The 25,031-nt window shown below is 40.8% G+C and overlaps 2 protein-coding genes across 2 annotated transcripts in view; one reads left to right on the forward strand and one right to left on the reverse strand.

The window, feature by feature from the left end:
* LOC105830314 (putative uncharacterized protein DDB_G0288537) overlaps positions 1–15,248 on the forward strand; it is a 28,541-nt gene extending 13,293 nt beyond the window's left edge. The window contains exon 5 of the mRNA XM_012669563.3: positions 9,780–15,248. Coding sequence (XP_012525017.3) covers positions 9,780–9,859 — 80 coding nt within the window. The 3' untranslated portion in view covers positions 9,860–15,248. The remainder of the gene's footprint in view (positions 1–9,779) is intronic.
* On the reverse strand, positions 14,885–24,683 carry LOC105830316 (facilitated trehalose transporter Tret1). The gene is made up of 4 exons (XM_012669564.3): positions 21,056–24,683; positions 20,184–20,259; positions 18,227–19,588; positions 14,885–18,141 (listed from the first exon to the last, which is right to left on the reverse strand). Exons 2-4 carry the CDS (start codon positions 20,233–20,235, stop codon positions 18,080–18,082), a joined length of 1,476 nt encoding a protein of 491 aa, XP_012525018.1. The 5' UTR covers positions 20,236–20,259; positions 21,056–24,683; the 3' UTR covers positions 14,885–18,079.
* Between the last annotated feature and the right edge of the window lie 348 nt (positions 24,684–25,031).

A 25,031-nucleotide genomic window follows, 5' to 3' on the forward strand; every position in this document is an offset into this window, starting at 1 on the left:
AAAAGAAACGAATTAATCTAATGGAGTTTCAAAGCAAACTCAATTTCCGCTTCTTCTGACTTTCACGGAACGGCGAAAGATAATTGTTGAATGCCTATAATAGCTACAACACGATCGGACAAAATTATCGGGAATATTGATCTTAAATTCGCGAGATGACTTTCCGCGCGCAAATTTCACGGAAGGCGTCCCATTTCGGCGCTTTACAGCATCGAGTTTACATCGTTTCGCGCTCACGGCGAGAATCAGGTCAGGCCTAAACACGGCGGTTGATTTTCGCCACCGTTCGATTTTGACGTAGCACGTCATTAAAGGGTACGAATATAGAGCAATCGTCATTGCTGACGTTTGGTTACACCCACAACTGCTGCGTTTGATTCATTACGATCATTTCCCCGTCAATCGCGCGCAACGTATCGAGTGATCAATCAATTAGCGGTCTTTAATTACTTCCACCTGCCAATTGTATGCTAAATCCTTTTGAGTCAATGCTCGAACAGAAGTCCATAATCCCCGCGCTTCATACATTTCCCACACTCGGTGGAAATCCGCACGCCGAATTTCCAGCTCCCAGTTAACAGCCACCGGGAAACTTATACATATACATTAAACGGCAAATGATATTTCGCATTTATTCCTCGTTCGAAACCGCGCGTATTAAAGTCAACGTTGTGACTCTGAAAGCGCTAATGCGGCATTGCTTTTACATCGCGTTGCCGCGTAAAATTGCACTACGAAAGTACGTGAATTTTTTATTTCGCTGTCACGGGGAGGGGATGGAAAAACGGAGAAGGGGGAGCAAGTGAGACGGCGGAACCGGGCGGGGACTGGTAAAATTTTTAAAAGGTACCGTGGCTTACTTCACAAGGTCGTAACGCGAGTAATATGCCGCCAGCCATATTATACTTGCGCATAGTGCGCCTCGGTAATATCGGAAAGCAGCTGTGTATCGATCTTGTGTAGTTAGGAGATGACATCTACCGCGCAAATTATATGCGTCCGGTATTTGCATAACTCGGGAAGATGCGACAATACGCGGGCCGCTGCGTCGTCATGCGTGATCAGTTGACACCTATGCGTCGCCCAATGCGGGCATTGTAGACATGAACTACATTCGGCGCGTCACGAGGGATTGACGCGTTGTCATCGTCTCTGAAATGATGATCATTTATGTTCCCGCAAGAGTATTTTGGGTTTTCGAGCTGACTGATGAATGCGCACATTTTTAATTAAAATACGAATTGCTAATAACGTATTAGTTTTTTCCGTATACCTCTTTAAAATTTTATATTTTTACTTAACAACAACGTTTAGTGAAGAAAATATGAAGTAAAATGAAAAAAATGAATAATATAGACAAAAAATTTAACAGATTTAATAGATTACCGTTGTATGTGTTAACAACAGTAAAAAAATCAGGTACAATTCGTGATAATTTTTTTATCAATTTATAGCTAATAATAACGTAGTAATTATATGCAATTTTACACTAAACCTTTGTATCTTCATAAATTTTATTGTAAACTATTTTATATTTACAGTACATATTTGTAATTATTACAAAGCTTAAATCGATATTTTTATAAATTCTATCAAGTTCCTTAACCACATAAATTTTGTTATAATAAATTAATTTGTGATTGGTGGAAATTTAAACATTTTTATAATAGATATGGGAAACATCAAACTGATATTTTCAACGTTCATTTGCATATAAATTAGTACTGAGTAGGAAATATAATAATAAATAATTTAAGTGGTATGGATTTTTTTTAGTTCTTTTATTTTTACTCTTATAAAATATATTTTTTATAAGATATACATATTTACTTTGCGAGTCTGTAGGTTACAGAGAAATTATCGCGACATAATAACTCGTCGATATGAAAAAGGGAATCGTTTATTTCGCGAATGAGAAATTTGATATTATGCCAGTTTCGAATGCAATAGTATGTACAGTAATATGGAATATTATAACTCGCGGTGTGGGATAGTCCATATGCATTTGAAGAGTGAAATTTAACGCGAGCATGTGTATTATTACATTATTTCGCGGAATCAGATTGAACCTTTATATATCAGATTTATCTCTGGATTTTGATTCACGGACCGTACACACAAGTGCGAACGCATTAGAGCCTCCGAAGCGGAGTTTACATCATTTTCGGCCGAATGTGTCCCGGCCGAACGTCCGAAGGCAAATCCGCGAAACCGCGTTCTGGATTTAACTTCTTTCGCGTTTCGGCGGATTAAAGGCCGCGCGGGTCATAAATACCTCCCATTGTAATTTGAAAGCTCGCGTGTCCCTCTCCTCGGCGCGCGGATTCTTTAAATTGCTCGCGCGAGCTTCTCGGAAATGCATTCGTCGCGGTAACGAAAATCTCATTTACACTTAGAGAAACTGACGCCCACGGCGGCGCCATTAAACAACGACTAATTCCGTACATGTGTGTCACTTGGCGAAATCGATGTTGGCGAGCGGTATAAACTTTCCGTTTGTCGTGCAACTTTCCCGCATGCCGCAGACGGGCGACACGTTTCCCTACCGGGAGATCTCGTTTCGGCGCCTCGCTGTGTGCATACTGACGTCAAAACGCGACGCTTCGCGCCGCAACAGGGTCGATTTCCTCGAGGCCGCGGTCGATTTTTTCCGCTCGTTTATTATTAACCGTGAGAACAGGCACAACTCCGCGACAGCTTTCGGCAGCTCGCGACGGCCCGTCATTGACTTGCCACTGGACATAGCCACACGGCATAGTCCGTTAAGCCGAGAGTTTCGGGAGAGACCGCTTCCCAGACGCCGCCTCGACACTTCGCCGGTTTATGATCGATCCGTGCGGTAAATTGGTGCGCGACACCTTGACAGCTCATTGTCTCACTGCGCGCACTGCTTGTTACCTCCACGCTCGCAGAACGCGCAGGCAAAGACGCGATGTATCATCGTGATGGATACTCTTCTGTATACCTCCTCGCCCCCGCGATAACTGAAGGAACAGAGAACATTCCGCGATATCTACTTCCGCGAAAGATGCGAGGGGGAATATATTTCTGCTGCACCGCGGTGCAATTTCGGTAAAGGAATTTCGGTAATCCTTGTTTAGCCTTCGCTTCCTTTCCTAGAGCCGCCGGATTAATAATCGTAAAATGCCGACGGGAAGAATATTACTGGCAGTTGTACCGCGCGTTTGATCATCGCGTGCCAATCGCGATTTTGACAAAGTGACGGCGAAAACGATCACTCTTGTGGAATTGCATTACCGTTCTCTCGTTAATTCTGACAGCCAAACCGAAGTAGAAACTCGCGCTGAAATTAGATTGGATAGCATCGTTTTGCATAACAGGTCAATAAAGTAAACGGCAATAGAGCATAAATCTCTCGTCGGGAGGAAAACACGCGGATTTAAAATTAAAAACTTAATCTCTCACGCGCAAAGCTTTCAGGACAGATAAAAAAAAATGCCGTATAAATTTAGTCGCGACGAATCTCGCAGGAGAATTGTAGAAATGTATTATGTATTGATCTAAATAATTTATATTTAGAAAGAAAGTACGAATATTTCACTGGTACGCAGTTCCGACTTGGAAGCGCCGAACTTATTGCGCGTTATAGAACTTGTTTTCCCGATTTTCAACGATACGCTCGAGTGTCAAACTCGATAATTTTAAATTTATCCCTTCTGTTTCTCGGAATGGAAATGCTGACGTCCGAATGCATGCAATCATCACCGTTTCTCATCTCAGTTTATTTCCTCGTTTTTTTTATATCTCGATTCGTCTGCAAGATATGATACTCGAGCGAAAGGGCAGTCTCATCTCTGACGCACGATCGCAAATCCATCGTCCCGTGGCGAGATTTAGTTTATTCAGACTCCTCCGGCTCGCGAGAAGTGTTATTCGTTCCCTTGGTCGTCGGCGTATCCGTCGTTGTTTCGCGATAATATTTCCCCTCCGCGTGAAATCAGGAACAGCGCAGGAACTGTGTGTGTCGAAACATATGCTGCCTCCTTTGGCAATGCGTGGCCGTTGGTTTACTCAAACTTCAAAGTTTGCGGTCAAAGCCTCGAGTTGCTTTTGATTGCGGTCTAATTGAGATGCATGAATCTCAGAGAAGGCGTTTTACGCTCGTCGATCCCGTCGATATCTGGGTGGCTTAACAGACTGAATATTTTGGAAGGTGGAATTCTCGCCCTGTGCAAATAAACGCGCATGGCGTAAATAAGGCAGGAATAATTTCGTGTCTCGCGTTGTCTTCGCGCGCGAGAGAAAAAAAAAGCGCGGTGATTATTTTCTCATTGGCATCATTCAACGTACGGTCTGTCAAAACATTGTCTACGGCAATCTTCTTCTTTCGCGGGATAATTACGACGGAGGCGGGAAGAGGGGGAGGCTAAAATGTGCCGCAGCTATAACAACGATTGGAATAACATAGGTCAGGAAATTTAACGTCTCCCGCATCTCATTTGTCAGTACTTTTAAAAGCACTTTTTCACCACGAAGAAATGGCGGCGAGGCAATATGCGCGCGCGTTCCATTTATTCGGATAGAAATCACTTCTTTCGGAATATTCTCGCTCCGGTTCGCGAGTTCCAAATATTAGTTCTCAGTTATTGCACCAAGGTAGAAAGTCGGCTGAGCTCGGATTATTCGTATGTTTCTCATTCGAAAATTGTTAAGAATTTAAAGAATCTCAAATCTCGTGTTCGTGAAATATATCGATCTTTCTTTTACGATAAATATTTTATTAAAAGTATAAGTATACGAAAAAAGCTATTCCAGTTGCGCTATGAAAAAGTGCGTTAATATAGTATGTCACTTTGCAATATATGCATTTTAATTTTTGAAAGTATGAAAGAGATCGATAAAAATAACATTTATTTAAGTTTTTAAACTTCTTTTTACTATTACATTAAAATTACAATATCTTACTCATTAATTACGCAAAAGCTAAATCATACATTAATTAATCACGCATATATCTTGATATATTATTCTTGGTTTTCGGACGGTCGTGAAAGTAAATGTGATTCATCTTCTTTCAAGCTGATTCAGCATTTTTACTGTTTAAAATTATCTAGGAGAATCATTTTCCCTCTAAAGGTCAAGTTAAATACTCGTCGCCTTGAAATCGACTATCAAAGCTAAATTAAATGATTTAGTTTTAGAACATTTTTTTCACATGGATATAAAAAGAGAAACTATTCATGATATTTTTTTAGCTCAGAAAAAGTAAAGTTAAAAGTTGTCACAATTTCCCAATAGCATATTTACATTTATTCATATTAAATAAATTTAAGTACTTGAAGGAGAAATTGCTCGAGAAATATTGCACATCTTCATTGAAATTGTCAACGGTGTTGCTATACTTTACATTTCCGAAATATTCTGTATGCGACCCGAATTACATAGATCTGACATCGATAGATATGAGTGTGTGGTTGGGGAAATTAATGGAGCACTGCCGCTAGCAAGCTGCGCGGATGCGCAGCATCCGCAGTTCCGGCGACACTGTAAGTGCCTGTATCACCTGTTACGCCTGTCATTCGCTCTTCCGCGCTTCTCCAACATCCCGGTCGTTATTAGGTCCTTCATAACATTTCGTATGTGTTAACATCTGTAACCGGCGGCGGCGCGAGAGCGCCATCGATTACCGATGCCTGGCGTAGCGCGACGAGACGACGAATCAATGGGGGGGAAATTCAGCCGCGCGAAATGCCGGAGCCAATCTCAAACGTCGCATATGCCGACGACGACGTGAAAAGTACGCCGGATACGAGGAATGAAGTGAAATCACATTTACGGTCTCTCGAATGCGATCGCGCGAACAATTTGTCACACACACCCCGCAAAAGTCTTTCTGGCCCGAAATGTCTATAAATCCTTTTATTGCCCGGTCTTACCGAGTGCGGTACTTTCATTCGATTTTAAGCAATTCATTCAAGGGTGATTGAGGAGCCGGGAGAAAGAGAGAGAGAGAGCGAGAGAGAGCGAGACAAAAGGAATTCGGTACCATTGCACTTAGTTTCCGTTTCCGGATACCCAATTTCCCATTCCCATGACCGCGATACGCGCGCGGTAAATCGAAGCCGTAACCATCGTTAAGGGCACTTCGCTCCGCGATAGATTTCGCGCCGGCAGGAGAAAAATCGACGTCGGCCGCGCCATTGAGGCTGTCGTTTTACGTCGTTTCCCATCCATCGTACGGGAGCGCGGGCCCGTCGTTCGGGGGTGTCCGTCGAATTCACATTGCCGAGGGACCTCTGCCAAGGGACGGCCGAGAGATCGATCGTCATCTTCGCTCCACACGTTTTCAGCCGCCAATCGTGTGGGTGGCGCGGAGTTCTCTAAATATTTAGCCGAGTATATTTATCGGCATACACGTGGAAATATGTGTGTGCGTGCGCGTACGCATCTGCGTACGCGCGTCGGGGCAGATTTGGGACCGCGGGGTAAGAGAGAGCGGCGGTGCCTGTTGGATCCACGTCGCTAAAAATACGCGTCGCAATAAACTCAAGGGTGACGTCCACCACGTGGATCGACGACGTTTTTAGCCATCCTCCTCTTTCTCCTCCTCCTCCTCATCCTTCTCCTTCTTCTTCTTGTTCTTCTTCTGTGAGAACTTTTGTTTCTTCTCTATAATTAAGTTCTCAAGATTACCGTTGCGCAGTGTTTGCGTCATTACCCGCCATCGTAAACTAGGGATAATTTCATCAACAGCACCCATATTCTCTCAGCGTAAAAATAAGCACGGGAGGAATAAAAAAATTTCGGCAACGTTACACTTGGTCGCGTGCGAGAGTCGCTGCTCTACATTGAGAAAAAAAAGTTTTTATTTGACCAAATCTTAACTTAAACTACATAAAATATTTGAATTTTAATTAAAGTATTTATATATTTATCTGAAATACATAAATATTTGAACTGAAGAAATTAAAGTTGAAAAAGTTAATCGAAAAAAGTTTTTTTCAGTGTAATAGATTTTTCCGACTTTCCGATGTTTGATGCGTTTAATAGTAATAAGTAGTGTATGTAACAATTAGAATCGGGCGTAGTCGTCTCGATTGCGCCAACGTTTGCCCTTCTGACAGGTTTGTTATAATAAGAAATCTGCGCAATGTAACGTTATGTCAAAAGTAATTAATAATACTAGGTCTTCGGGTTTAAAGTCTTTGAAAATCAAGGCCAAGAACGTTATTCTCGTTAACCGCATTCTAATTACACAGTTTCATCTCATTATAAAGGATTTCAAAGTTGATTCCATCAAACTTTTTAAACAGCTTTAAAACGATTATTATTGTTAACTTTCATATTCGCATCAAATTTTATAGGGCTTAATATTGAAATAAACGATGTTGATATTAGTTGAAACAATATTTGTACCAAAAGATATTCAGAAGATTCAGTTACATGTTAAATCGCAGAAAAATCTACGGATAATTAAATACTTCTAGATTTTTCCCTTGCTAAGATGCGATCGCAGATAGGGTCGAATAATTCGCTGACGAATATAATGCGAAGCATTCTGTAAACATGTACGGAAAGCGCTTATGCGGCATTCTTGCAAGAATATTCGCATGCCGTTCGCTGACGTTCATGGATGGAAGACAACGTGGCCCCCCTCGAGCTCATTGCGGTCGCGATTAAACGCGAAAGCAAGCGCGCGCGCGAAAGAGAGAGAGAGAGAGAGAGTGTGTGTGTGTGTATGTGTGTGTGTGTGTGTGTTCTATCCTGAGATGGGAATACGCGAAAATCGCGGTCGATCTACTTTAATCACCCTTTACGACGCGATATAAATAGCTTTCTAGTTATTTATCACACTTACTCTCCATAAAAATCTCTTCGCGTAAAGCCAACGGCGAGGAATACTACTAAAAGTTTCTGACGCGAAATCAATTCGTTATTTCGAGAAATAAATAATTATTCTCCGCATTGATAACAGTGCTTCAACGATGGCGAGTCTTCGATTCTACGGGGACAAGGTGATGGATAACGGCGATCCTCGAAGGTGCGATATGCATCATCGATAATGCGACGGGTTATGGATCGGTCATTTCATAAGTGTCAGACTTACAATTCCCTCGCGGAAAAATCCATCCCTTGGTGTGAATGTTCCCCCAGTCAAATAAACGCGAGGCGAAATGTGACGATGAGGAACGATACTTGGAACTTCTCGACGCGTTCTCGGGGCCATTAGTTCGCCCGCCATGGACATTAATCATCGGGACGATCGGAATCGACGGCCGAGTGCCGCGTCGTGCGAAAGGATTATCCTTTACGTGGACGATTTCGCCGCGGCAACCGGCCAGGACTTGTCGTCGGGATTTCACAGCCGTGCCAAGGATGTTTACGCGCTATCCGGCGAATCGGATGTTGCGCGGATAGGTCATCGTTCCAGTCTGTATCCGCCCACCCCAGACAGTCTGGGCTTCCAGCTGGACGATCGTCCCGGTCTTTATCTCCTTGAGCCCGGCGACAGGTCGCCCTCTCCTAATCTCTTGTGCTCTCAGACGAGCACTCCGAGGCGATCCAGATGCTCCAATTTAGACGTCGATCAGCGGTCCAGCAGACGCTCCAGCTCGCAGTCGAATCGCTCGAGAGCGAACAGCTGCAGCAGACCGACACCTTTAGGTAGGCGATAGTTGGAAGGTGAACGAATAGGAAAAAAATGTTTTATTTCTGATAACTAATTAATTAAAACCAATTAATTAATTAAGATTGAACTATAATTATCTTCGAATCAATATTGCTTTTATCTTAAGCAGTTCATATTTCATGTCTTTTCTCGACATCAAAATATAGTCGGATAAAGTACTCGAGTTTCACAACTTTCTCGACTTTTCATGCGACGTCCGTAGCTCGAATATATTAAAGACATATCGCGTTTCTCGAAGCATCCATAAAGAAGATTATCGCTTCTGTCGATCAATTCCCGGGCGGACGGGAAACCCTTTAACATTAATACGTGACAACGACGTGAAACTTCAGGGGATGATAGAAGAGCCAGCGTTAGCAAGAAAACCAGGCCACGAAGGGCAAGCGCCGCAGCAGCACCTGCTCGAAAGGAGTCCGTCCATCCGACGAAGGCGGACGTGAAGCAGACGCGGAAGATAATAGAGGACACTGAGCAGCTCGAGCAAGCGAGACGTCATCGGCGGATCGCCATGATCGTTCTGGGGACCTTTATCTTCCTCCTGGCGGCCTCGGTGCTGGTGGTGGTGATCACTTTGACGCACAGCAGCTTCCTGAGTCCTGCGTCCGGCCAGGAGCCGACCGAGAGCAATTGTAAATCACGAAACACCTGAAAGTTTGGCTACTACTAACTCCGAATCATAGAATGGTCGAATGGCGTCCATTAGATTTACCGAGATTTACTCGGAAATTTGCGTTTGCCGTATATAGTCGATCGAAGCTCGCTAACAACAACCCTCCCTGTCCTTTATCGTTATTTTGAGCTAAATGACTTTTCTTTGCAGTTAATTTACTTTGCTCGCGGATTAACTTCTGTAATACAGTTCCGCCGCAACGCTCGATTGGACTAATTTTAAGTTTTGCGCCACTTCTGATTCGCGAGCGATTAAATTTAATCCGCCGTCGAAGATACGGCGAAAAATCTCTCCCGGCGTGGGAGGGAAAGTAACGTAAATCTGCATAGTCGTCGTTCGCTCGTATCACGGAAAATGAAACGGGGGCGCGAGAAGATACTAGCTCTGTGTCTCATATATCTCTGAGAAGATAAGTTTGAGTTTTTCACTTTACTCACCGGTGCTCTATTGTCGTTTCAGTGCGGAAGGAGAACGAGGAGCTGCTGAACTCCCTGAACAGAGACATTTCCGTGCCCGAAAACGTCACGGCGCCTCCCTAAGACGGAGTGAATTCTTCCGGACGGAAATGGCATCGCTCGTCCGTCTATCTCGATTCGCTTCGGCTACGTGACACGAAGTGTCTCACCACGACGACACATCTTACGACGACGACGGCGGGCAAACGTGCTTACGTCGTTCAGGAATCAACACGTCGCCAATGCGTTTTCGCTTTGATGGTGACGTCCGGAGATTCAGGGGAGAAATTCCGAGGCGACGCGACGGTGAGAAAAATCGACAGGTCTCGGATCAGCAGCACGCTGATTAGGTGTATCGCAGCGTTTTAACGCGACGGACGCGTCCCTATGTATATAAATAAATATATAAATATATATATATACATATACATATGTATGTGTGTATATATATGTGTGTGTGTGTTTGTGTACAGCGAAAAGTCCGCGACATACCGTGTCGCATCGTCAATTGTATTGTTGCCGCGTTGTTCGAAAACGTCGCATTGGTACACATATACATTTCGCATCGACGCAGACTAGGTGCCCTCAATTCCAGCAAGCTTGGTCAATAAGGACTCGCTCCGATTAGAGAAACACAAAGGCAGAATACAATCTGCTTAGTTATCGGTGAAGTTTGGCCAAATTAACCATCGAGATCTAACGTGGTAACTTAAACTCAACAGTAAAATGTTTGTTTGATCAAATAAATGCGCATTGAATTAGCAATTTCTAATGTCTTGTACAGTCCTGGTAATCGTTCATCTCATTCGGTCTGGCATGCGTGATCTGTCATAGTGAATCGCGAAGCGATTGAGCGATCAAGATTAAGGGCGTATGGCCTGCGTGGAAGCGAGCCGTAACTCTTCAGGAAGCGCGATTACGATCTTTGACGAGAGTTCGCGCAGTTTCGTTGCGCATTTTATTTCCGACTGTAGGTCGCACACCGAAACGTCAACAACGAAGAAACGATTTAGAAGAAGTCACGCGAGGGGACGTGCCGTACCATAGACGCGGCACTTGACCGTCCGTCTGTCGGTGAAGAAATCGGCCGGTAGGCGAGACCTTCTCTCGTCTATTTGCTTCCTTCGGATGCGAGTGGCTGAACGTGATCCGAATCGCGAGCATCAATTCGCGTGAGTGTCAACGAGCTTCACGGGTTTTATTAGCGGGCCCGCGAGAAATCGTATCGGACATTCGGACAAGACCGACGTAGGACGTGGGATGGTCCTCGGTGCTTTTTTTACATGTCTTCCAGGACGAGAAAGGAAACGAGCTCAACGAACGGGGGCTCTCGGGGATTCCCGCCGATTCCTCGCGCCGACGACGGCCCCGGTAGGCTTTTCGTGCGTGTAGAATAAAGCTGTACATAAAGAAACATTCGTTATTAACAATCGTTTGTAGTTACGCACGTCGGGAGGATAATCGCGATAAGGGCCAAATTTGTTGTTGTCAATTGTAAAATAAATTGTCATAAAAGATACCCGCCGAGATCGCGCGACGCGGAGAAAAGAGAGGTGAAAAGAAATGGAGTACTGATGATCGGCTATTAAATTGTACGTGTGTATTTGTGACTGTGACATTATTGTACACGTAAGGATTTTATAATTCACGCTTCGCAGCCGAAGTATTTTTATTTAGCTTCATTCTCCGCTACACCGTCGATGCAATTTCCCGTTTCGCTTTGTGACTAATTGCTTAAAGTTTTATCGGATATTTTTCGCTATGATGACGGCGATTCAGTAAAAATTTTTTTTCCGATACATTTATTCCGCAATCCTTTCCCGCGACCATGGAAAATGTATGTCGAGCATAATTCGATTCTATAAATCTTATATTTCGCAATTAAACAATATCCGATAGCGAAATCCATGAAATTTATATTCTATATAAATTTATTAAATTTCTGCACACAGTCCAATGTTCATTATTTTTAATCGTTACTCGCGGTGAAAATATTTTAAATTTTTAACATCAAATTTTATCGTTTCGCGTTTGTTCTACTTGTTTGTTCGTGATTGAAATTATTTCAATTTGAAACGTCAGGTCAAAATTAATGTCTGCAACACACGACATCTCGTGGGCCAGTAAAAGGGTCAGTGATATACCTCGATAAAATAAAATATAGTTTTTCATACATATGGATACCGGTTATACACCGATAGATACAATCTGGTTTGTGCTGAAAAATAACCGTCACATTTAGCAACACAAAAGTTCTCGGTGACACAACGGGGTCGAACTTCAATATCGCCAAAGTTGAAAGAAATTTATAGGAATTTCGTGAAAATTTCTCTCGTTCACAAAAGCTTTTCTCGCGTCGAATACACCGGGTAAATTGAATCGTTCGGATTTATATATGAACATTATTTTCTTTCAAAACTATGACATTTATCGCACTGTGTTTTTTTAGCGCTTGAAGCGCGCAGCGCATTAAAATGTAAACACAGTCACCGCCGTATATGCCATTTTTATTTATCTTTCCGCATGAACGTGGAAATGAATGTGATATCCCCGCGTAAAGTGATTTTAATTCGGAGCGTATCGGTTTTCCGAGTGGAGCTCGGCCCGTGGTTTCGAATCACTGCGAAGTTTCGCTAGCGCGATCGCTACGACGGGCAAGACTTTTTTTCTATCCGACAGTGAGAGATAATGCACGATAATCGATCTATAAATACTGTCGGAGTTTACACGCGCATGTATGTATAGCGACACATTAGTCCCTAATGCCGCCTCCGCGAGAAAAGAAAATGTAAAATTAATGCGACGCGGAAAATTATCGAGCGCTTATTAGGGAGACGAAAAGGAGGAACGGGCGAATTTTAGAATTTTCATTGACTACTTGTTACCAGGCTCACACGTATACGTCGAATGTAAGGGTATACCAAGCATCCCTCGAAATGTTACGATCGCGCGACAGATCGATCGCAGGCGAGAGGAGCAAGAAGAATTAATTTTCTTCGTCTTTCGACCAAAACCCTCTTCGACTCGTCAATTTCCCTCTGTCTTACGTGCCGAATTATACAGCGCGTCTCTGCGTATTTCGCTCCGTATTTTCGCTGTCTATTCTAAAGACAACCGTCCTGAAAAAAAAAAACTATTATGTTTCACACCGCGTACAAGAAATCTTTGTATTGTATCTTAGCCGATCGCGCGTTTGATATGTCCTTTGCTCTATCTAACGAACGACGGGGCCGACGATGCAGAGCTTGATCGATCGACTGATCGTACACATGGGACGACCGTCAGTGGAAGGGAAACGAAATCGGTTAGACAGGCTCGCTTGCGTCGCACAATCAATCGGCAAAACGTAGTCGCCGATCTATCTTTCGCGATTTGTATCGCATAAGAGCGTAAATAATTAGAGATTATCGAGCGATTTTTTCGGGCGTATACGTCGGGCTTTTTTTTTTCCTAGATAAAATCGGCGTTCGGAGGCGCAGTCGATTTCGCCGACAAGCTTTGTTAACGTAGTCTTAAAGCAGCTCACGGCCGTAGATCTCTCGCCGGAAAATACCTCGGCCATAGTTCTAGGTCGCCGATCGACTCGGCGACTCGGAGGCACACAATAATTCGCGCTACACGTTGCGTAAAGAAGAACCTTTTTCTATAAAGATATATCTCCCTTTTTTACCTTATAACCACTAATTTCTAGGGCCACACCTGGTAGACGTCACGTCGCGTGACGAGGACCCTTTTTTTTCACTGATGAGCGACCCTGTCTCTCGCGGCGAGTCTTCACTCTTCTTTTTCGCATACGCTTGAAGATCACTTGGCCTAATGCGGGAGATCCGTTTAACAAGCGAGCTAATAAATAGCTTAGTATTCTCGCGCGCTCGTTGCACCTTATCCCGGGTACATGAGTCTCGAAGATATCCCACGAGGGCTAAACGAGCTCGACGAGTGTTCGCGCGTATAGTGGACGTTAGAGACTTCGAGGAAAAACAAACCGAGAGGAAAAAGATATATATATATACATACATATATATATATATATATATATATATATATATATATATATATATGTGTATACATATTTGCGCTGGTCGCGTTTTTATTTCTTACGACACTATGATACCACCGAGGATAATGATACGATCGCCGCCGACTTGGCATCGCGTGACGATTAGCGACGACGACGACGATCCCCTTTCCCAAAAGAAGGTCGATCGCAATTAAAGTTTTAAGCCCCCGAGGTACGAGATGCGTGTGCCAAACCTGTACGTGCGTGCGTGCGTGTACACGCTCCAGTTCACAGTTCGACAATCATAGTGCCGGATACGTTATCGCTCGTGTGCGCGACTTTTTTACAAGAGGGAAGGAAAGGGCACTTTCCGCGTGTCGCAACGACCCGCGGAACGACTCGTTTTACACGAGCTACCAGCTCTCCACTCACGGGGGAGTAAGCGGATTGTTTTCCGATCGTTGATCGCTCGGGACCGTGGAGTAGAAATGACTCCCGTGCTTCACATTGCTTCTTACCTTCGTAAGCTTCGATATTGCGCCGGCGACTGCACGCGTTCGCCGGCAAAAAAATGTGTTCGCAATAAAAAAGAAGAGAGAGAAAGAGAGAGAGAGAGAGAGATGAGGCACCGATAAAACGTACAAAATTTTACCTTAAAAAAACTTTGTCTACAGTTCAACTGCGATCAAGAGATTCGCGAGTGTAGAAGAGGCACACAGCTCAATATTATCGAATTTCTCGAAAGAGACTTTGAATGAAAATCTACCTACTCTGAGCGAAATTTTCCCGAGCGTTTCCACGCGACTTCGTGTAGATAATGACGCCTAAATTAAGGATGCAGAAAGAGCGTCCGCATAATTCTTTTCCGCGAGGTCTGAAGAATAGGTCTGTCCTCGCGCTTTACTTTCTACTCTGCTTCTATTGCGCCAGAACCCCTTTCAGTATTCAGTGCTAAGAAGCCCAGTTCTCAAAACGCTCATTTCCCTCGTGTTTTTTTATTACGCGAGAATAATCTCTTTAAAGCAATGCATATTAAACGAGGAACCGCTGTTTTGCGGTCTGAATACAATTATAAAATATGCACGCGGATAAATCTGTGTGTGCGTGTGTTTTTTTTTTTCCCCCCCGGTAAAATTGGGCGACGTGCGTAACGTTAAATAATAAGCGGGATAAAAAGCTGTGTGTGCAAGTTTCATCTTGTCGCTCTCTTACGCGAGGCACGCGTGTTTTATTCAAGGAAAAGAGTCACGCGAATGGTGTATTCCGGGCATGCTGACGAGATTTTACGCCAGGGATTGTAGCAGTAATATAATAATCTCGACCACGAGGTGTGTATCATAGCGAGGCGTTGTGAGAGATGTTACAAAATGGATGAGATATTATAAAACAAAAATTTATGTTTCTATATTGTAATAACGTTTATGTATTACGAGATTATTATAATGCAAAAATATACGTACTAGTTGTCCGGTTTGCGACCGCCTCTTTACTGACCTCCTGCCGAAACGATTCTGAAAGGGGAGAAAAGACCGGGAGGGGCCGGGGAAAAAGGAGAAATCTCGCGGAATTGTTGAGTAGGGAGTACGAGAAGAAAAGGGCTGACGCAATGTACAACTGCTGATCAAAACGGTGAGTTTCTTTATTTGTCAACGTTTATTGCAAACTTCTACATTGTAGAAATCTGTGAGGTCGGTGGTGGAGTTCGATTAGCATTTGAACCCTGCCTGAAAGGGACGTGTAGAGAGTCATGCAATAGCGCGAACATACTTGACACTCTTGAGTTAAGATGTAAACTTATCGAGTATAACGTGCCCCCGGCGCGCACCGCGTAGCCGTGATGATAAAGGCGAATGACCGGCAGTCCGCGAATTATTTCTGTAACTAAACGCAGTGCTCATTCATGCGCTTTCAGACTTGTTTACTTGTCAAACACGGCTTACACGGTTCTTCAGTGTACGTAACAGGTGGATCGCGTCGGCAGGGAGAGCAAGAATAAACCCTTCTCTCTGCGGGGGGGGGGGGGTTGCCGAGACACACGGCTATTCGATTATGAAATCGGAATTTTCCACGGTCGGCCAGACGACCATTTATTATTGGCGCACGCATTTACGCACGAGAGCACGCGACCCGGATACTCCGGGTGAATTTATAACGCATGTGCGGAACGCGTGTGCGTGTTTTCTTTAACTCTAATAACGGGCCAGTTATATTCTACGCCGAAGCTATTTCTATAACGTACGTATGTCTCTCACCCTGCCTGAAAGGGATATATTAAGTTAGTAGTCATGCCACAGTGCTCTGTCTAGATCATCCTCGCATCAGGGCCAATAGGCGTGCGCGCGTACGCCGTGGTACGCGCGGTTCACACGCGCTATTCTTCGATAACGTTTAATCGTAATCGTGTGCTGTTTTGCACCCTGCCTTAAAGGGATAAGAAAGATGTTCCTAATCGCCGTGGGGGTCGCGCCGAACAGGACGGGTTTGCTGTTTTCTTTTCTTCTCTCTTTCGCTTCTCTCCAGAGATTCTCTATGCTCCATTATTTCACTTTTTCATTTTATATCCGTTATTCTTCTTGTACTTTGCTTTTTATTTTAAATTTATTACTCTTTCTTGCACTCTTTTTATACTCGGAGTCTTCGAGTTCAATTCAAGTTGAAGCAAAATTATTCAAGAATATCTTAATCACGAAGGATATGTATCACGTGGAATCAAAAGCGATAGATTGTTTTCTATGAAATTTTCAGCTGAAAAACCTTTCTGCCTGTTCGGAGCTCGGCCATAGCGACCAATAACTACTTTACGATTAATTAAAAACTATCAGTCTCAAGCTTCAGTTTAACCCTGCCTAAAAGGGAAAAAAAAGATGGTCATGCAAGATTGCTCTTGGGGCCCTAGCTAACGCACGTTGGATGCACGATGGCTCCCGAAGGAACGATTCTTCTGAAACGGTACTTCGGAAACCACCGGACACTGTAAATTCGCATTATTCTCGGCCGAGATTCCTTCGCCCTCACCGAGATTTTTGCCCGATCGAGATACGAACGTTTCCAAAGCCGACACACGGCAAACGAACGAATCGCCTGTACAATTGCTGTAGAATAAACGTTCGGCGAACGCAGCGGTTGAATGATCGGCTTTTGGAGAACACATTTTGTGTGTGTGTGTGTGTTTTTTGACACATGAAATACACTTCAATAACAGACCGTCATTAACCGTTGCCGGTTCCGTATCTGTTGTGTACGCTAAAATCTTCCGCTCGATTTGTGCGCATTGTGTCTAAATAAAAGGCTCGAGTTTCACGTGTTGCTAATGATAACAAAGAATAATGGCGCAAAATTTATGTCATTATCCCCCCTGTCAAATTCTGCATAATCCACGCGTTTTTCAGTTGAGGTATTTGAATTGAGATTATTCTCGAATTAATGTAACGTTTGCACAAGTGACAAGCTCCTACTTGCGCATTTAAAATGCAAATGTATACAAATCTAAACAAATATGCGTCACAAGCTTCTCTCTAATTATAGCGTCGTACGATATCTCGATCGGGAAAATGCTCTTTTGACGATCTTATGTTGCTTCAACCGAAGTGCCATTCTTCAATGGAATATAAGGGCCCTTTCTTAGAAACTAAAATCTTATGTAAACTAATTTCTTTCTAAAGAATCTTTCCTCCATATTCTAATAATTAAATTGCTATTAAAATTCCATTTAGCTTCAATAAAGTTGCAATAAAGTGTAGAAAATAAAAAAAAAAACACTTTCATAATAATAGACTCAAATCAAAACGCAAGGGACTCTGCAACTAGCAACATAGAGATTCTTAAAATTTTCTTTTGAATTTCTTCTATGAAAGAAATGCATAAATCCATCGACAGAAAATATTCTCCGGTTCATTCGGACGATCGTTACAAACGAGAACAGTTTGTTTAAATTTAAATTCTGCAAACGATAACGTGTTCCGTTTAAAGTTTACAAGCAGCACCGTACGCAGAGAGAAAGATTTCTTTAGCTTTAATAAACAATTTTGTTCAACTATTCCAAAGTATACATTTCTTGTTTTTAATAAATTATACATATTTTTTAGATTTGATAAAATTTATTAAAAACAAAGCAATATATGCTTTGGAATAGTCAAACAAAACTGTTTATTATAAAATCTAAAGAAATCTTTCTCTCTGTATTAGTTTCATTTACATCTTATCGAAGCGGCAATTCACATATTATAATTGATCTTACCGTTGATCGTTGGATATGAGTCTCTCGTTCGTTTTTACGAGCGGTCCGAACGTAACCGGCAGGATGCTCAGCCGGCTCGAGGTTTCCTGTCGAATGTCCCGTAATCCAGGAAACGTGCATCGCTTATTTCTATCGTTTAAAAATTATTGTGAATGCCTGAATTCTTCATAAGTATCGCGGCATTACTTGCACCTATCGACCTAAGCGATCGTACTTATTTGGATCTGCTTCTCCTTCGCGCTGCTCTTTTTCTTCTTTTGTTTGCAGTGAAGCTCCTCTTGAATTTCCAATAGCGACTTGCCTTTGGTTTCGGGGACGATCAGCACAATGAAGATTACGCCGAGGTAGCTGCTAATGGCGAACCAACCGAAGGACGCGTACACTCCCCAGTTGTCGGAGATTACTTGATACATCTTGGAGACGATGAAGGCCAGCAATGCGGACATCAGAGTGGTCAAGGACACGGCAGCACCCTTGACATTCGTCGGGAACAGCTCGCCCAGCATCAGGTAGGGCAGTGGATTCAGGCCCAGAGCGATGATCAACTCGTAGAATATCACGGAGGAGTGAAGCAGCCAGCCGTATCCGGTCGTGTCAACTCCAAATTGGAATTTTACGAAATAGAAGACGCCGGCGACGGTCAGCGTGATTCCAGCTAGAAAAGTGGTGGTGATGAGTAACGGCCGTCTACCGAGTTTGTCGACTAAGAGCACCGCTCCGATACCGGCGATCAATTGGAGCACGCTCATCAGGATGACAGACATGCTCGCAGGCAGGCCCGCGTCGCCCTCCTCGAGGATCTCCTGTGTGTACGACTCGATCGCGACGATACCGCTGAACTGCAGGACGAACTGCAAGCCTACGCTGATGAGGACGGCGCGTCGATTGCCGGACGTACCGAACAGATCCTGGAATCGCCCGCGATTACTGAGATCGCGGACGACTATCTTCTGCATCTGTTCCATATCCGTATCCAGTTGATCGTCAGAAACGCCGCGCTTTAAACGTTTCAGATTCATCATCGCTCTCTTTTGACGATTTTTCATCAGCAAGTAATACGGCGACTCGGGCATCCAGGGGAAGGTTATAAAGAATAACAACGCGATCAGCAGACAACTATAACCGAGCCATTCGTAAGAGACAAACGGGCCGATCGCGTGAGCGTATAATTCTCCGAAGGTCACCATTAGCTTGAAGAAGGAGCCGAGGGTACCCCTGATTTCTTTATCGGCGATCTCCCCGATGTACATTGGGCAGACGACGTACGCTATTCCCTGGCCGATACCGGCGATAATGCGAGCGGCGTAAAGAACATAGGGATTCCACGCTATGATGATCAGAACGAATGAAAGACTCAGAGGTACGGCGCCTAGTATCAGGCTCATTTTTCGACCTAGTTGGTCTACGATGATGGCCGCTATAATGCATCCGGGAATGGTGCCCAAAAGATAGAAAGAAGCGATCCAGGAAGCGTCGTCGGACGTTATCGGGACATGGGAATCGGAGGATTTCAATATTGGCAAGGTAGGTGACGTCCAGCCTATGTGAGATCCGGTAAGTGCCAGTGATAAGGTAGCTACAGTAAAATCGAAGGGATAAATAAATCATGACTTATGTTGAATAAAAAAAAATAGATATATAGGGATAACAAAATAGATTATAAAATAGATTTAAAGATTAATTATATAATTTTTTCTAGATAATATAAAATAGTCAAATAAATTATTATTTAAGCGTAGAAAATGTAAATATAAGTTGTAAAAGAAATTATATCATTCTATATAACTGTAATAAACAAAGGTAGCCTTTACGATATAAATTCTGATTTAACTGAATGCTTGATGAAGGATTCAATTCTTGTGCTTCGGACTCTGTACACTTTTGACTCCGAAATTATCAAGATTTGTGTTTAATTTATGATAATTGCACTTATGAGGCTATCATTATCAATAGTAGACATCATAAATGGAAACGTTTTTATTCTTGATAATTTTTCTAAAGTTGTTTTAAATTAGTTAAGTAGAATTAATGAAGTAGAATAAGTAGATAATAAATCTTTATTAGTAAAGTGTTTTCAAAGTTTCAAATTATTAACAGAAAGCTTTTATTTTAAATTACTTATATTATTTTTCATTTAAAAAGTTTCTTTAAAGTAATTTAGATTTATTTACCTGTAATCGATGCTAAATATTGAGGCCACCGTTTAACATGGGATTGCTTCATCTTTTATGTCTTCTTATCGAAAAACTGAAGAAAAAGAAATTTTTGCGAAGAAAAAGAATCAGAATTTGATTATTATAAAGAGAGTATAGACGCGATCGTGTTGAAATTAAATTGATTCGCGACACCTTAATGATTTAAAGAACTTTGCAAGTCACGTTTTTTAAATAAAATATATTAACTGTTTGTATGTGTTAATGAATTAAATATATAATATATATTTAATTATAATTGTTTTAAAATTAGTGTGCACACGAGACACTAGCAGTTGTAATTTACACAACATTATCTACAAATAACATTAACACATATAATAACTAGCACGAAACATCTTGATGAGATTCCGATTTCTTTTTTCAATGTTTATTTTCTGAAACTTTCAGTAACGTTAGTTTCTAACGTAAAATATTTTTGTCGAAATTATAAATTATAAATACTGTAAAAGGAAAAGCTAGTGAGTATTTATTATCTAAGTTACTCGGTTATTGAAACTATTTTGTTTCCCAATATATATATTTGAATGAAACAAAGTTTTATTGTATAAAATTTAATTATATATTCTATTATAATTTGTTCTACAAAATATATATTTTATTATTTTATATAAAAAGTTTGGAGCAAAGGAGACCAAAATAATTTGCCAATATTTGTAATAGAACAATATAATTTACAATGTCATGTTTACAGTAAATCTTACAAACTAAGAGTCTAATTTAACTACTGTCCTTACGTTATTTGTATGGGATTTGTATGAATTTATGTTAATGCTTGTATGATTAACTCCTAGGTTAAATAATTAAATTTTAATTGATATTGTGCTTACAGAGATAGCGATAAAGCGCGCTGATGCTACCAGGAAAGATGACCAGGTATCTCCACCACAGCCTAACGACACCCGGATTTTAATGCATTTCAGATGGAATAACAACGCATTCATGGCGCCGTAGATTATATATGTCACTTTATCAGCGCTTTCCTTATCAGCGATTCGTGTCAAATCTGTCGCTGTCCCCACTCGTTCCCACTTGAGACTGTTTGCTTATTACTAGTAAGTTAGTTCGGACGAAGGACAGGTAGAATAAACATCAATCATTTCTCTGTGCACGTGCCATTTGCAAGCCATTGCGCGTGCTTTTCATTATTCGAGACGGCGACGAAGGTCTTAAGGTAACCCAATTAACATGAAGACATAATAAAGGCACGATGTAATCCTTCGAGTTGTGCAATTAACACGCATTTCAAAGAGGCAATATCAAATATCACGCGGGATCATTGTATCGCTATGTGTACTTGGTACGAAATGATACCGCATCTCTCTACTCCATTGTACGATAAGTTAGTAAAATTAGAAATGCGCGCGTCCTAGCTGGCAGAAATATCACGCATTTTGTGAATGATGTGAATAATTACTAGACGCCATAAACGCCATAGCGCTTCGCGCGCGCTATTTAGCATTTTATTTTTTATTTTTTACTTTTTAAAAATAAATTGTAATGATAATGATGATAGATAATCAACTATACAAATTATTATTTGCTAACACCGCGGTGACAACCTTTCACCTCAAATTAATGCAACAGCAAACCGATCAGCGTCGCGAAAAAGTAACATTTCGATAGATTCGGCTATCGATTTCATGTCTCATTATTAATAAAGTAAAATGCGAGGAAAATTCTTAATGACATTAGAAAGAACATTATTTTTTAACAATCCAAGTTCAGAAGCGGTCAGTTTAATTCAAAGTAGTCAGGCGCACATGAGTAAATTATAATTATAACGAATACCTAGTATATATAATTATTTAATTAATTGTGAACAAATTTTATTTGGAGGTCGTTGTTTGCTGGCTATTGGTAGCGATTGATTAAGTGTGGTTGGTTAGAGGCGGTTAGTTGGCAACTCGTTGTTTAGAAAAGCAAATTGAATAATTCTTTCGGCAACCATTTCTGCGATTTGTGCAAAAAAAAGTTATTTATTAACAATCGAGGAGCGGAAGCGCTCCGTTTAATTAAGGCAAACATGAATAATTTGTAATGATAACAAATATCCAGTATATATAAATATTTGATTAATTATGAACAAACTTTATTTAGAGGTCGTTGTTTACTGTCTGTTGGTTGGTAGCGGTTAGTTGGAACCCGTTGTTTAGGAAAGCAAAATGAATAATTCTTTCGGCAATTGCTTCTGCGATTTGTGCCAAAATGTACAAATACGAAGACCATCTCGAAAGACAATGACGGTAAAAAATATATTATTTATTAACAGTCCAGGTGTGTAAGCGCTTCATTTACTCTAAAGTACAATGGCGGTTTTTAACATATTAGACATCATGCGCACTTTGCAGACGCTGTTTAGCTTTTTATTTTTTACTTTTTACTTAAAAAATAAATTGCAATGATAATTGTACAGATAACCATTACAAATTATTTGTTAATTCGGCGATGACAGCCTCTCACGAAGTTAGCTTAGCAAGAGAACCAATTAGCGTCACTGTAAAGCGATGACAACATTTCGATAAATTCGACTATTGATTTTATATTTATCTTTTTTAGGAGTAGACTAACATTCTAATGTTATTTTATTTTTGTCAAGTACACTGCAAGTATGTAAAAAATGTCTCATTTATGCATGTAATTTAGTTTTCTGCATAAAAATATAAACATAACACTAAAATTAATAAAATTTCACTGATTTTTCAATGTAGAGAATATTATTATATCTAATAAGAATACAATAATACTAGTATTGGATGGATTTTTAGAAAAATTACATACGTTCCTATCAAGGATAACGACTAAATATTACGACTGTATAATAATAATATAATAATAATTTTTGACTAACTATAATACTCTACGCTGTCATAACATTTTGAAGGAATAAAAGAGACATTAACACCATGCTTGCCACTGTCTGACATTTAAATGTCATTTCAATTAATTCGAATGTAGCAATATTTATACAAGAAAGATTAAATATATATTGCAATATTTTGTATTATTTAGTTACGTTAAACATCGATCGAGTAAGTTTTCATAGCAAATTGCAAAAACGTGATAATCGCGTATTTATATTCGTTATACAGATAATAGGATTAATGTCTTATATTAATTAAAGAGAGAAAATCCTATACGCACCTAGGGTTATTTATAAATAATGCCTTTTTGTTGCTGCTGGTTAATGCCAGTAACGAACGTGCAATAACATTACAAGCTTATTGATATAAGTAATTAATCACTTTACAGCATCGCCAGCTGTGATATAATAGTCTCCCTTGGAAACAACGCTCTCTCTCTTTCTCTTTGGAACTGTCATGAATAATGGACGATAACAGTGGACAACAACGGGAACAAAAAAGGGCGATCATTAATTTTTTGTAATGCGCATTTTTTAAACCGTTGTTTACATTCTGCTTGCACGAAAGGGAAATAAATTTTCACTTTATAGGCTGTATCGTGAATTATAATAAAAGCGCGCTATCGTGTATTATCGAATTGTTAAAATAGCATAGAAAGTCGCCATTTTATTTTACACAAAAGTCTCAAGTAACACATGCATCTAAAGATACCTTCTTTTTTAGAGATCGAATGTTTTCCTGTTAGTTTTGGTATTGATAATTTTATAACAGTAAAAACGAAATTGTAAGAGAGTCTCTTGGATGACCTCAAGATGTTACGATATCTTCTACGATTCCATTCTCTTCCTTTAATTATTTCTTTTTATACTTTCTCTACCTCCCCATCTCCTTTCTTCTTCCTATATCATTGTACAATCGTAACTTATCTCGTGATCCACTTCGTGATTCATTCGGACAATAGCCTGAGATACATATAGAGGGAGATCATAATATTTTTGTGCGAATCATACAATGCGCTTTCGCAAGAATGATTGTTGTTTATAAACTCCTGCGCAGAATCTTTTCTCCTCCTTCAAATCAGACGCACAATGTTACGTTATCGCGCCCTGAAACCTTGATAATTTCTTGAGCAAATATGCGCTTTACACATATGCATGCAAACGTGGTGCATCTCAAGTTCAAAACGGAAACCCCTTATCGGCCGTAATTAGATTGCGGAAAATTGCGCGTTTTCGCAAAACAGGCTTATTATTAAATACAAAGTCTAATAAATGTTTAACATTTAATATTGTGGAATTTTCTATGACGCAGAATAATCACTTTTAATTAGAGATTTAATAATTTTTTATTAGATTAAATCAGATAAAAAATAGATTTGGAAAAAAAGGATGTAGTAGATTTATGAACTGGAATAAAACAAATTACAATTATAATACAATTATATTACAATAAATTATATTAGCTAATAATAATCTATTGATACTAAACTGTCAGGTGTCAACCTATATTTGCATCAGAAAAACTGCTTCAGCCACTGCATAAAGCTATCAAATTTTTGTTCATTTCTCTTACGTATTGGGGTAATGGAAAATTGCATATATTTTTCTTTTACGTATATAGAAAGATATCTTCCATATATTAATTACTTCATTACAATCATAACTTAAAAAATTTACTGATAACTAACTAAATTGGTAATTATTATTTCGTAATAAATTTGAAAGTAAAATTGTCATGATGTTTCGTTTGAAAAAAAAAATAACGCCATGTCGCTCGCGCGATGTACGTGACAGTATTTTATTTGAACGAAGCGGGCAAGGCTGGGCATTTCAAAGTCATATAGAGAAAAATGCAATACGCCGGCGGTGGCAGGAAACTGCAGTCAAATACGAAAAGTATTTATGCGTTATCTGGGCCAAGCGTTCACGTCGTTAACGTTTAA

This window comes from Monomorium pharaonis, chromosome 7 (genome assembly GCF_013373865.1).
Source record: "Monomorium pharaonis isolate MP-MQ-018 chromosome 7, ASM1337386v2, whole genome shotgun sequence".
Lineage (NCBI taxonomy): Eukaryota > Metazoa > Arthropoda > Insecta > Hymenoptera > Formicidae > Monomorium > Monomorium pharaonis.